The sequence below is a fragment of the Podarcis gaigeae genome (assembly GCF_964106915.1).
Source record: "Podarcis gaigeae genome assembly, chromosome: 17".
Classification (NCBI taxonomy): Eukaryota; Metazoa; Chordata; class Lepidosauria; order Squamata; family Lacertidae; genus Podarcis; species Podarcis gaigeae.
The window spans coordinates 30,783,840-30,797,476 of record NC_139694.1 but is presented as its reverse complement, the minus strand read 5'-3'; the positions used below and the strand labels follow the sequence as shown (position 1 = coordinate 30,797,476).

Here is a 13,637-nt window from a genome sequence, read left to right as displayed (position 1 = left end):
CATCAGCTGAAGTTTCCGAAACGCCTTCAGAGGCAGCTCCCCCCTCACCTCAGTGTCCGGGCTGAAAGATGGGGGTGGAGACACTCCTTAAGATATACTGGGCCAAGGCTATTTAGGAGTTTAAAGGTCAGCACTTTGAATTGTGCTCGGAATTAACAGGCTTATTTAATGTACAGTAAACAAAGTATCCAGCCGGTGAACAGAACACACTTTACTTAATATGTACTTAATATCAAGACAATGATACACAATATGTGATTCACCCACAGCTTTTTTCAGCCGGAACTCGCAAGAACTCAGTTCTCAGGCGTTATAAGAGAACAAGGGAGGTGTTCAGATTGAGTTCTGGCACCTCTTTTTCTATAAAAATAGGACTGGACTCACCCCTACACATACACAATCTGAAATGGTGCACCGTACGAATTGTGTCTTGGATTTCAATCTGAAGACAAACTATTAGACCATGATTGTTGACATCATATTCTCCTCAGTACCTGACTTGATGGCTTGCTGGTCTAGCTTGGTAAGCAACATTTGTCTCATGGCTACATCTCCAGCTAATGTGAAGACATATGCCAACAATCCCTGCACATAAATATCTGTTGTGTCTGAGACAGTCGTTTTGAGATAGTCCAAGCCATTCTTCACCACTGGATCCTGGAAGAGAAAGAAACAAGTAGCAGGGCAAAGTGTTTAGAAGACCTGTCTTTGTAGCAGTGATTGAATATGATTGTGGGCCACTGGAAAGGTAAAACACCAGGCATGTTCACACCAGCTATTTCCTTAGGACAAAGCAGAATCCGCTGCACTGCACCAAACCCCAAGGGCAGGCACTAGTTAGAACTCCACTTCCTGGTCTCATCCATACTTCCGCTTCTCCCGGAACAAAAGTCAATGGGCAGAATTACCAATTGGCGCTTGTCATGCAGTAAACAACATGTTTCCCCAGGGGAAGCAGGAGGTCAAACAAAGCGCCACTTGAAACCATGCTTTCTAAGCGCAGAACAAGAAGAAGTATGGACAAGTCCTCAGTTGTGATTGCAGACAGCAAAGTGAGTTCTTCATTTAAAGGGAAGGCTTATCGATGCTTTCCTTTCCGTTGTGCTTTCCAGTCATGGTCCATTCTTTTGCAACTCTCTCTCCCCTTCCCCCCGCTTCAGAGCTTTCCTTGTGAAAATCCACTCTTTACTGCTGAATCGGAGCAAATGGCAATCTGCTGAAAACCCAAATGGCTGTTTGTTACGCTTCAGCTTTAAAGAGCGGACCTGTGCCCTGGAAAGGTAAGTGTCGACAAGCGTGGGCTGGCGCTTCCCTGGGGCAATGTCTGATCATTGCCTTAGCTTTTTATGAGAAAGAGCATGTCCAAATGTCAAGTCTGGAAACTCAATATTCCCATTTTGTTACGTGTATCCAGTCAAAGGAGACTTCAGGGAAGTGACTGCATGCAATGATCTTGAAAGCAGTGTTTTGTTTTGTTTTGTTTTGTTTTTGTCTCGGCTGACTGTCAATTTGCCATGCATTTGAATAGACTGCTTACTCTATGGCAGGCACGTCCAACTGCCAAGAGACTGCGATCTACTCTCAGTATAAAAAAACTGAAAGTGATCTAGCCATTGCAATTGGAGGGAGGAGGAGCATGCGTGGGGTGGGTAGCCCCAAGTTGTTGAGCTTTTTTTGGGGAGGGTTGCTCAGAGTACTTAAGCTTCTTTGGGGGGGCAGGGTTCCTTAGCTTTTAATTTTAGGGAAGGATGCAAAAGATTGATCATCAGCCTGACCAGCACTGCCACTCAGAAGCATCACGCTTACTTGTGCTTCCTACCGAACGCAGCTTCCCGCGCTGCTGCCATGGCAGCAGAGAGATCTAGCGCCGGGAGCAGGGAGCGAAGACATTCCTTTGACAATTTATTTAATCCCGCGGCTGACCAGGAACACCCCCGATCAACCAGGAACACCCCAGGGATCTACCCGTCGATCGTGGTTGGCCAGTTGAACATGTCTGCTCTATGGCATCCAAGGAAGCGAAACATTCAGCTCTTGGCCACTGCAAGCAAACTCACACCCTGCTGGTCAGGATTAAAACACAGCCAGGTCGCTCTCCCACCCCCTCCCAGACCCACTGTATTTCAAGTTGCATTTGCGCTTCCTGTACACACACCAGAGAGGGGCTGGGGTGTCTTTTCCTAATGCACACTACCCAGGCTCGTCAACTCCAAAAGAAATGGGGGGGGGGGGCTGGCATCATGCACAACATCATAATGTCATGTTGAGGCATCACACACAACGTCACAGTGTCGTCTGTGGCACCCGGACGTTGGACATGGTCCATGATACATGGACTCAGTCTGACCCTTATGTTTCCCTCCCCTTCTGGTTTTGATCTATGGGCTACTTTTAAAATGAGGCTGCATTTTAAATTGCATTTTAACCTATATTTTAAATTGGTTCCCTCCCCCCATTATGTTTTTACTGTAATTTTACTGGTGTTAGCCGCCCTGAGTCCGGCTCTGGCCGGGGAGGGCAGGGTATAAATAAAAATTATTATTATTATTATTATTATTATTATTATTATTATTATTATTGACATCTGGGTGTCATGCGGCAGCTCAGCTTCCATGGCTGGCATCTCCTCCTCACCTCTTCCTCACGCTGCGGCCATGGGCTGGGGGCTCATTCCCCTCCATGGCAGGAGGAGGAGGAGGAGGAAGAGGAGGAGGAGGAGAAAGAGCCGACACATTCCTGGCTTGCACAAGCATGCAAAGTCCAGGCATCATGTGTGACAGTATCACATTGAGGCGTCCCACTCAGACAAACATTGAGGGGGCCCAGCCCCTGCTAACAAATATGAGGGGGGGGGGAGCAAGCTCAAAGGAGCTCAGCTCCTAGGAGTCGGTGCCCCTGACAATGCCTCATTTGTTTCCCTGCCCTTACAAGCCATGGAACTCATATTCAAGGATGCCGTCAGCTGTGCATGCACAATGGCCGCTTCAAATGCGCCTGTCTCAGCTAAGCCACAACTTGCGTTTTCAAATTGGATGGGAGCTGGTTTGAGGGGGAAAGCATCAGACAGGAGTATTTCTCAAGAATCTACAGGATACATATGGATTGCAGCTAATGTCATGTGCACTTGGCTTCAATCACCAGTGGTGGGAGTACACGGGAGACTGCGCACATGGCCCGAGACTACACAACACTCACCTCAAGTGGCTTTTTGGCCTCCAAGAGCGCACCAATGATATAAGCAGTAAGAGAGATCGCATTATTTACACCTCCCTGTGAAGCACATGGCAAAAGAGAGAAAGACGGAACGAGACCGTGAGATAATTTTTGCATGAAGGGCAAAAATGAAACAGCAATTAATACGGATGCTAAGATCTTTCAGGAGTCAGTAGGGACAGCAGTATTTATAGTGCTCAACCTAGTCTAGTACAATATGCTGTCCTTAGGCAAAGGACTGAAGAGAGAGAGAGGCCTGCGGCAAGGAGGAGCGACAACCACACTGCAAGGTTAAATGTTTCCTACAGTGGAAGGGCACCTTGGTAAGTGAAGTCCTGCCCCTCACAGAGACCCTTGGGGTAACAGGGTCCTTGCTGGAGTGGTGGACAAATTGTTGTACTATACAGTTATTGACTCACACTTGTATGCATTAATGAGTTAACCTCAGCCCAGAGCTCAGGTTGCAAGTGGGTGTGGCTTAGAAGGTGCTCAGTCGGCTTTGCTCCCAGCCCCTTCTCAATCCTTTTTTCTTCCTGCTTCTTAGAACAAGCAAGAAGCAATGTGGCCTTGGCTCCCTGCATGTGATCTGAATCTCTCTAAAAGGAGATTTCATAGCCTGCATCTTGCTACCTCAGAGATTACATGATCCTTGGAACCTTTCCCATCTTCATTTTACTGCCAATGGATGGAGACTTGTTTGCTGTAACATCTGGAAACTCTGTGAGTAAACTATTCACTTATTTCAAAGCTAAATGTCTGATTTATTCTAGCCTAAGTTTTTTTGTCTGGGGAACATTAGTTTAAAGGTGGCTAAGGGCAGATACAAATCTAACCAAGTTTCAATGTGCTTGGAGCAATCGTCATTATGCTTAATTCTGCTACGGGAGAGGAATCTCTCTTCTAAACACCTCTCTCTAACAGAGATTGCTCCCTATCTAGCCATTTCTGTGGATCCAGTTTATTCTTTTCCCCTATGCAAATTAATAGCGGTATTGCTTCATTAGCTTGCATTAGCTTCCTGCAGGGGTGCACATACATGGGATGTATTTTTTTTTAAAAAATAGATGATATGATACACATGACCTACTGCACTTCTTATTGCAATTTGCAGCAGCATGTACCACAATACAAGGGTGATCTGGCATTGTATTCTACACAGTGTGTGCTGTGAGCAGCAACTGTGATTGTGAAAAAGAATTGTACAGTGGTACCTCAGGTTACATACGCTTCAGGTTACATACACTTCAGGTTACAGACTCCGCTAACCCAGAAATAGTGCTTCAGGTTAAGAATTTTGCTTCAGGATAAGAACAGAAATCGTGCTCCGCCGGTGTGCCGCCAGCAGGAGGCCCCATTAGCTAAAGTGGTGCTTCAGGTTAAGAACGGACCTCCGGAACGAATTAAGTACTTAACCCGAGGTACCACTATACATTGATGTCTGGCAAATGAAAGCACTTTCATTAAAGACTGCACCCTTCTGAACTCTTACCTTCATTGTTCTGTGAAAGAGTTTCCCCACATTGGCAAAGGAGCCATCGGGCTGCTGGTAACTTGCCAACCACCGCAAAGCAGCCTGGATATCCTCATCATCGATGAAGGTATATTCCTCAGCTTTGCTGAAAACCTTGATCACAAAAGCTGTCAGCCTTGAGAAGAGATGGAGAGAGCAAATAACGGCTGGGTTGTTTTCAAAGGCTACTGATTCAGGGTTGTTTATCCCCATTCACAAAAGTGACCGCCTTCAGCTGCCTCAAGTTTTCCTGCCCTCTTATACAAGTTTAATTCACAACTTCCATCATATCTGACCACTGGGCTTTCTGGTTAGGGCTGATGGGAGTTGTATGGGGTTCCTTCCAGCTCCACAATTCTATGACTCACCAGGTATTGCCTTGCCCGCCACTCTCTCCAAATGCACTATAAGAACCATCCCTGTGTTTGTACTGAAGTTGTCTCTGGTACCCTTGTCGGGGGAAGAAAAAAAAATCTGAGGATCGGAGGGTGAAAGACTTTGGACATCTGCACAACACACAACACACACCCAGCCCCACAATTGTTATTTAGTCTCATTGCTGCAAAACTCTGAGCTTGCACCATGAGCTTCCTGTGCAATGTAACTCTTTCCATGCTTCATTTTACACATCATAAATCAATGCATATTTTTCAAAAACTATACCATTCAGTATTCCATTATTGCATCTATCAAAGCTTATTTACACAGGTGAATTTATCTTAATTCTCCCAGCGTTTCCAGCTGTATACAGTTATTTCCCTTATATTCAATAAACGTTTTCCAGTCTTCTTTAAACGTATGTTATTCTTGTTCTCTTATTTTATATGTTAAATCTGCAAGATGTGCATATTCTGTCAAGTTGCCACTCTTCTTTGTTTGGGACCTCTCTCGTTTTCCATTTTGGGGCTAACAAAAAAACATGGGCAGCAGTTGTGACATACACAAATAACCTTTTTTTGACACCTGGGAATTTCAGTCTGAATTATCCCTAACAGAAAGGACTCTAGAGAAGCAAATGACAGACCTGACTGCAGGTAGCCCAGTGCTTTTGTCTTCAGCTCCTCATCCATCTGTCCTGTGTTCTCCAAGTACTGTAGCACATAGATGATGGGGGCAAACAACACCATGTTTTGCTCCCCGCAGCCACTGGGCATCTGCACCAGTTTGTCCAAGTTCTGCAGTGCCGTTCCCATGATATCACCTGGCCAGATGTGAATACAAAGTTACCCTCTTTCCGACAGGTTGAACATTGCTCCGCCCCCGTCGGTCACATGACACAAAAGACCAACCCTATCCCAGAATTTGTTCCAAATGCCCCCTCCTCATCACCAACGGCATGCACCCAACGCAGGGGCCTTTGCTTCCATTGCCACACTATTCATTGACCGACCCTGTACTGTATTCCTGTGTAAAAAGAAGGGCATGGGCATTTTCACTGAAACTTTCACAAACGGAAAGAATCCCCTTTGAAATATACTCAGAGTCGAGAGTGGATTTCATGCTCTTTATTCAGCTCACAGTGGTAAGGAGGAATGGAAGTTCCCCCAGAATGTCTGCTTTATATACATTATTTACACAATGGGCTCCACATGATTGGCTAATTCCGGGATTCTCCTGTAGGCCAATCAGGTTGTGGATTTACTTCCACCTGGAGCTGGATTGGGTGGCTCCTGTGCACCAATCAAGACTGCTGCATTCTGGATCCTATTGTTCTAGGACCAATCAGACTGCTGCATTCTGGATCATATTCAACTCAGTACATAACACCCTACAAGTCTGCAGGAAGGGATGATGATGATGATGATGATGATGACGATGATGATGATATGTTCCACCATTCACCACCACATTCCTGGGAGTGACGTGGCTGGCCCCGCCCCTGGACGCAGGACACACGTGCCGCCCCAGGCACTTGATTGGCTTGCTCTGCGGCTGCATGGAAGGCAGCACCTTGTACAGACAAGAGCAGGGTCCTGCCCCCAATGTCGAATCTTGGTTCTTCAGCAGCCAATTTCCTAACTGAATGAAGCCTGTGAACAAGGTTTTCTTGGGCTTACCATACAACTACACGCAACACTTGGCTGTTGAAGAAAGAAGTTCTGACGCCAGAGCCAGGGCTGACAGTGTGTGGCCCTGATCCAGTCTCTACTCAATTATGCCTTGCACATGAGGAATGCGTGCACAGGGGCTACAGACTCATTGCACCTCTTTTCATTATCTCCTTACGTCTACCACACTTGTTCATGTATGTATACACCTGCTGAAAACTTAGCGTGCAGGTAAGTTGCAGAACCAGCTTGATTTCTTACCAAGAACAGACACCTGGGCCCTGGCAGAATCTGGCACGACATCCTCAGGAAGCTCCAAGGAGAATGAATCTGAAGCAGAACCTCCTGACAATGAGATGAATACGCGGTTAGTTTGAGGGGAACAGAAGTACACACAGAAAGCTCTGCAAGTGAAGCCAAATTTGACCGCTGTGGAATTCCTCACCACCCCCAGTCCTCATGCCTGCAACACATTGGCAACGGTGGGGCCTTTCCTCTCATTCTGCTTAGCAGGGATAAAGTTAAGGTAAAGGGACCCCTGACCATTAGGTCCAGTCGTGACCGACTCTGGGGTTGCGGTGCTCATCTCACTTTACTGGCCAAGGGAGCCAGCATACAGCTTCCGGGTCATGTGGCCAGCATGACTAAGCCGCTTCTGGCGAACCAAAGCAGCGCACGGAAATGCTGTTTACCTTCCTGCCGGAGCGGTACCTATTGATCTACTTGCACTTTGACGTGCTTTCGAACAGCTAGGATGGCAGGAGCAGGGACTGAGCAACGGGAGCTCACCACGTTGCGGGGATTTGAACCGCCTACCTTCCTGATCCGCAAGCCCTAGGCTCTGTGGTTTAACCCACCGCGCCACCTGCGTCCCTTTAGCAGGGATAGGCAGGAACAATTCCGAGGTGGGGGTAAGCCTGCAGCAGGACAAAGCTTCTCTCCCGCCCCAGGCCATTGTCCTGTTCCAGCTCAGTCCTCGCCCCTGCACCAGCAATTTGGTGTTTTGTTTTGTTTCCTAATCAGGGAAAACCTACTATTTAGTGACAGATCAGAAAAAGTGGTGATACAGGGGAAACCTGAATTGCCAAGTGAGTGCTAAAAAGCAGTCGACCCCCCAACAAACACACACACACACACACACACGTGGATAAGCCCTAAGTGGTGGTGAATGCAGCTTGCCTTTCATTCCTGAAACCTCTTTTTGGCCCCCAAGTTAAAAGGTGTTAGGTGCTACTGACCTTCAGGGCACAACAGAGAGCTATGAGATTTCTCAGCCAGGACACCCTCGGGCTGCCAGGGATGGGGAGAGAGAGAAAAAATCAGTTTTGAAATGTAATGCCTTAAGAGAGAATATTATGAAAATGATATATAGGTGGTACATGACCCCAGTCAAGCTTGCAAAAATCTATCATTTGCCTGATAACAAATGTTGGAAATGTAAAGAAACTGAAGGAACATTCTTTCACCTTTGGTGGACGTGCCCGAGGATTAAGGCTTTCTGGTAAATGATCTATAATGAATTGAAAAAGGTATTTAAGTATACCCTCCTGAAGAAACCAGAGGCCTTTCTCCTTTTTATGTATGCAACTACAACAGCAAGAATACTCATCGCAAAATACTGGAAGACACAAGAGATACCCGCTCTGGAAGAATGGCGGATGAAGGTGATAGACTACATGGGACTGGCAGAAATGACTGGCAGAATCCGAGACCAGGGGAAAGAGTCGACGGAAGAAGATTGGAAGAAATTTAAGGACTATTTACAGAAACATTGCAACATTAAGGAAGGATAGAATGATGTTGGATAGAAATTAAGAGGTTTCCAGCTGTAATGTGTAAGAAAATATGGCGAAAAGGTTAAGAATTAACTAAAAGATTAAAGGGGAGGATTTGCTGAATTAACAATCAGAACTAGAATATAAAAAGGGGAGGCATGAGGAGGTCTAGAAAATAAGTTAAATGAAAATAAGGATTGGAAAGTGATTTGTTTTTAAATGTTTTTACTTTTAATTTTTGTATTTTTGTTATTTTTTGTGTTATTCTGTTTTTTCTTATATAATTTTGGAAAAGTTAATAAACATAATATATAATAAAAGAAAAAAATCAGTTTTCAAGCCATCAACATATTCACATAGCCTTCAGATTTAAACACCTGCTGTGTTTCATGGGGGGGGTCTCAAAAGGTCCCTCCCTTTACCCCTGTCATTCAGAATCAGCAGAGTAATATGTGCTCCTCTAAAGTTGTTAGTCCCAGACACCTTGTGGAAGAAGGTGGAAGAATGTCAGCCAGTAGAAAGCAGCAGTAAAAAGATGATATTCTTTTTGCTAGCAGCTGAGAAGGAAATGGACAGAAGCTTCTCTGATGCTTCTGCAGCCAAGTTCTGCTTGTGAGCTGATCCCTTGGGGACAATAAAGATATTCACTTCTGAGTGTATACAGTACTTCTCCAGCGAACCCTGGGAAAAGGCTCTTTCCTGAAATTAGGGGCCATTCCAAAAATAATAATCGCTTTCCCCCTTTTACATCTCTTGCTGAACATTCAGAACATGTCTTCCTTCTCACAAGAACAGGTGAGGCACAGGTAGTCATGAATACTAGTCTAGTATATTATATATAGAGAGAGAGAAAGAGAGGGAGAGAGTATTATATATCCTGAATACTAGTCTTTCCACAGGGCCTGCAAGACAAAGCTGTTCGCCTGGCCTTCGGTTCCGACTCAGTCTGACCTTTATGTTTCCCTCCCCTCATGGTTTTGATGAGGCTGCATTTTACATTGCACTTTAACCTGTATTTTAAATTGTTTTTTTTTTTCTTTCCCCTATTATATTTTTACTGCAATTTTACTGTTGTTAGCCACCCTGAGCCTGGCTCTGGCCGGGGAGGGCGGGGTATAAATAAAATTTATTATTATTATTATTATTATTAGGTCACGTCCCACTTCTCATACTTCAAGTAGCCTCATGTCAGGGGAATCACAGAATCGTAGAATTGGAAGGGACCCTGAGGAACATCTAGTTTAACCCCTTACAATGCAGGAATATGCAGGGATTGAACCTGCAAACATGGCGTCATCAGCACCACGCTCTAACCAGGTGAGCTATCCTTAGAGTCACAGGGAGGGGGATTTGCAGAGGTAGGAAGAAATGCGGTATTATAGACTCACCCGGACAAAGAGAGACTTGATCAAGGTGTCACTTCGGCCCTTTTCTGGCACGGCGGTCTCCTCACCACCGCAGAGTTTCTCACTTTTGAGTGCCGTCGTGGTGACAGTGAAGTTCATCACACCTGACGGCAAATGACAGAAAATGCGTTCATCCCTGCAAAAACATGCTGTTTCAGAAATCAGAAATGGAACAATTTCTATAAGGTCCCCTCCTCCCCGCCTGGTCTCCCTGATAATTCCTAATAAGCCCAGCTCACAATTGCTGATAGGCGATAGACTGCTTCAAGAGGCTTCCCTCTGTGGAGTAATTTTATTAATATAAAATATAAAATAAAAAGTGCAGGGCAAAAGGGAAGTGTGGATAAGCCGTCAGATGGCTTTGTCAGAGGCTTCTGGTCGGTACTGTGGAAAGAGAACATGGGACCTAGATAGGTTTTTGGTCTGATCCAGAGGGCTTTGTCTTACAGTCTGTGATTAATAATAATAATAATAATAATAATAATAATAATAATAATAATACTACAGTGGTACCTCGGGTTAAGCACTTAATTCGTTCCGGAGGTCCGTTCTTAACCTGAAACTGTTCTTAACCTGAAGCACCACTAATGGGGCCTCCTGCTGCTGCCGGAGCACGATTTCTGTTCTCATCCTGAAGCAAAGTTCTTAACCTGAAGCACTATTTCTGGGTTAGCGGAGTCTGTAACCTGAAGCGTATGTAACCTGAGGTACCACTGTAATACAGTGGAACCTCAGGTTATGTACTGTCCTCCTTATGAACACTTTGGGTAACAAGCTCTGCTAACCCAGAAGTAGATGCTCCTGGTTGCAAACTTTGCCCTGGGATGCGAGCGGAAGTCGCGTGCCGGCGACGCAGCAGCAGCGGGAGGCCCCATTAGCAAAAGCTCGCCTCATGGTTTTGGGTTAAGAATGGACCTCCAGAAGGAATTAAGTTCATAACCAGAGGTACCACTGTAATTTATTATTTATACCTCGCCCACCTGGCTGGGTTTCCCCAGCCATTCTGGGCGGCTTCCAACAAAATATTAAAAATGCATTAAAACATCAGTCATTAAAAACTTCCCTAAACAGGGCTGCCTTCAGATGTCTTCTAAAAGTCAGGCAGTTGTTGATTTCCTTGACATCGGATGGGATGGTGTTCCACAGGGCGGGTGCCACTACTGAGAAGGCCCTCTGCCCGGTTCCCTGTAACCTCACTTCCTGCAGTGAGGGAACCACCAGAAGGCCCTTGGAGCTGGCCGCATTCTGGATTTGTTGTCGTTTCCCAGTCAACACCAGATTACTTGCTACCAGAAAGATATTCCTTCTCATTGGAAGCAGGCTTATTGTGGAAGCAGGGGAAGAATTGTTGTCATTTTTATTTTTATTATGTATTTTGTGGTTTTATATTCTGATTTTATTCTGTGAACCGCCCTGAAACTTTGCGGGTATAGGGCGGTAAATAAATTCAATAAATAACAATAAATAAATAATAACACTATCCACATTGTAGTGCAAAAAGATGGGGGTAATTTCAGATTTCAGTAGACAGAGAGGCAAACAACTCCACTTCCGCTTCACTTTAAAATTAAATGGCAAAAAGAAATACGGAGCATTTTTTAAAAAATCTATAGGTTGTGACTTTTTAAAAAAAAATCTATAGGTTTTTAAAATTTTTAAAAAACTTTTTAAAAATTTGTAGTAATTATATCAATGTTACCAACACACATGAAATAGGCACACATTTCTGAAAAAATGGGATTTGTTCCCTGTGAAGTGCCTGCCTATTGCATAAGCGGCCCAATGGTTATAACATTAGTCATAGACCTACTGAATGACTAACCATAGACTACTGGTTATAACATTAGTCTAACCATAGACTACTGGTTATAACATCTACCATAGACTAATGGTTATAACATTAGTCATAGTCCTACTGAAGTCAATGAAACTCCAAGCTAAAATTCCTTTGGTTTCAGGGAAACAGAAGTTGTGATGGCCAACTTCATCTGGAAAAGGGTCTGAGAGAGAGAGGAGAGTGTAAGAGACTTTCCCTCAACCTGTTCTTGGTTATACCATGCCAGGAAAACCCTCTATCGAAAAAAGACTGGGAGAACCAGACCCCTAGGTGGAATCTACACACATATAAAAAACACTGTGAAACTTTTTTAAAAAAAGTTTTGAAAAAGACATGGAATGTAGCATAGCTCACTGTTGCCATTTAGTGTCACCTTTGTATATTGCACTTTACAATACATTTAAAACGTTTTACTTGCAGCCGTATAGCTGAGTCCCAGCTGCTCTACACAACAGGAATCTGGGACTCAGCTACATTGGTCAAAATAAAGCATTTTACATGTGTTATAACAATGTGACACCAGATGGAGCTTTGGAGTCTTGTTTTCTGCCAACAGGATTTCCCTGTATGAAGCTTATAACGTGTTTAACTGAATTGCCTCTTTGATGCGTCTAGATCCAGGCCTGGTTGGGCTTGGCCATTACAACCCAGTTGCAAAGTGGTTGTCACCTCACACTGGTTGTTGAGGGATTTGTCCTGTTTCCCCATTCAGTACTTTTGTTGTGCCACTGGCATCACCAAATACAGTAGTACCTTGGATCCCGAATGCCTTGGTACTCAGATGTTTTGGCTCCTGAATGCTGCAAACCCAGAAGTGACAGTTCCGATGGAACCTGAACGTCTGACGGGGCTTCCGATCGGCTTCCGATTGGCTGCAGGACCTTCCTGCAGCTAATCAGAAGCCGCTCTTTGGTTTCCGAAAGTTTTGGAAGTAGAATGGACTTCTGGAACGGATTCCATTCGACTTCCAAGTTATGACTATATCACTGTTAGAATCAAGGAGGAAGTCCCCAATTGCAACAAGTATTAACACCCAGAAACCCAGGTGCTATTGCAGCTGAGCTGATTCTTCATTCCCCTCCTCCAGCATCAGATTTTGCCAAGGAGTTCTAGATAAGGGATGCAGGAATTCTGAGTTCCAGAATGTAGCCTAGTGACAGATGCACAGATGGAATGGCTCAGACTGTGGGAGGGATAATGGTTGCCATACAGAAAGGAGATGGGGATATTGCTTAAGGTGGAACACTGTTATGACCAGGTGCATTCATCTTCTCTCTGCCCATCTCTCCTTAGGCCACCTCACCCAGTTTAGAGGCCTTCACATTCCAGGAGTAAGTCTTCGCTTCACCAGCACATAAGCAACTTGTGTATTCACAGTCCTTGCATGGCTGCACCTGATAATCTTCAGACTTGGACAGGATAACCTGGACCTATGCAACAGTGGGGAAAGGAAAGAGGGAAGGAAGTTTTACTTCGGATTCTGCTCATGGATGGATTATAATGGCGCAATTGGAGCAAGTTTACCAGGGCACATGCCTGCAAGAGCCAAGACCCTAAGCAGAATGACTTCAGCTTGTACAATGGGACTTAACACCCTCTTCCCCTCCCCACCTCCGCCCTCCACAAATCAGATCCACAGGATCAGGAGAATAGGTTTAGGGTGCCCTAAAATGATGTTTGTTATCTCAGTGATTTTGATATTGGGACAGAACACAGGATAGTGAGAGCAGGTTTTATTTTCGTTTTAAAACTCAACAATCAGGAGAAATATTGATTCTGTGCTTTTCTTTACTCTTTAACCCGTGAAAGAAAAGGAATCAAAATTTGATGCCAATAACACAAGCACTA

The 13,637-nt window shown here is 44.8% G+C and overlaps 1 protein-coding gene across 4 annotated transcripts in view; it reads right to left on the bottom strand.

Annotated features, from left to right (window-relative positions):
* Positions 1–13,637, bottom strand: part of A2ML1 (alpha-2-macroglobulin like 1) — a 60,545-nt gene that overhangs the window by 10,752 nt on the left and 36,156 nt on the right. For 3 of the 4 annotated variants that reach the window (XM_083718350.1, XM_083718349.1, XM_083718352.1), the window contains 9 exons: positions 13,093–13,219; positions 9,935–10,056; positions 8,010–8,061; positions 7,033–7,116; positions 5,748–5,924; positions 5,092–5,173; positions 4,703–4,859; positions 3,196–3,270; positions 495–657 (listed from right to left, as the gene is read on the bottom strand). In XM_083718350.1, coding sequence (XP_083574476.1) covers positions 495–657; positions 3,196–3,270; positions 4,703–4,859; positions 5,092–5,173; positions 5,748–5,924; positions 7,033–7,116; positions 8,010–8,061; positions 9,935–10,056; positions 13,093–13,219 — 1,039 coding nt within the window. The remainder of the gene's footprint in view (positions 1–494; positions 658–3,195; positions 3,271–4,702; positions 4,860–5,091; positions 5,174–5,747; positions 5,925–7,032; positions 7,117–8,009; positions 8,062–9,934; positions 10,057–13,092; positions 13,220–13,637) is intronic. The other variant, XM_083718351.1, reaches the window with a different exon arrangement.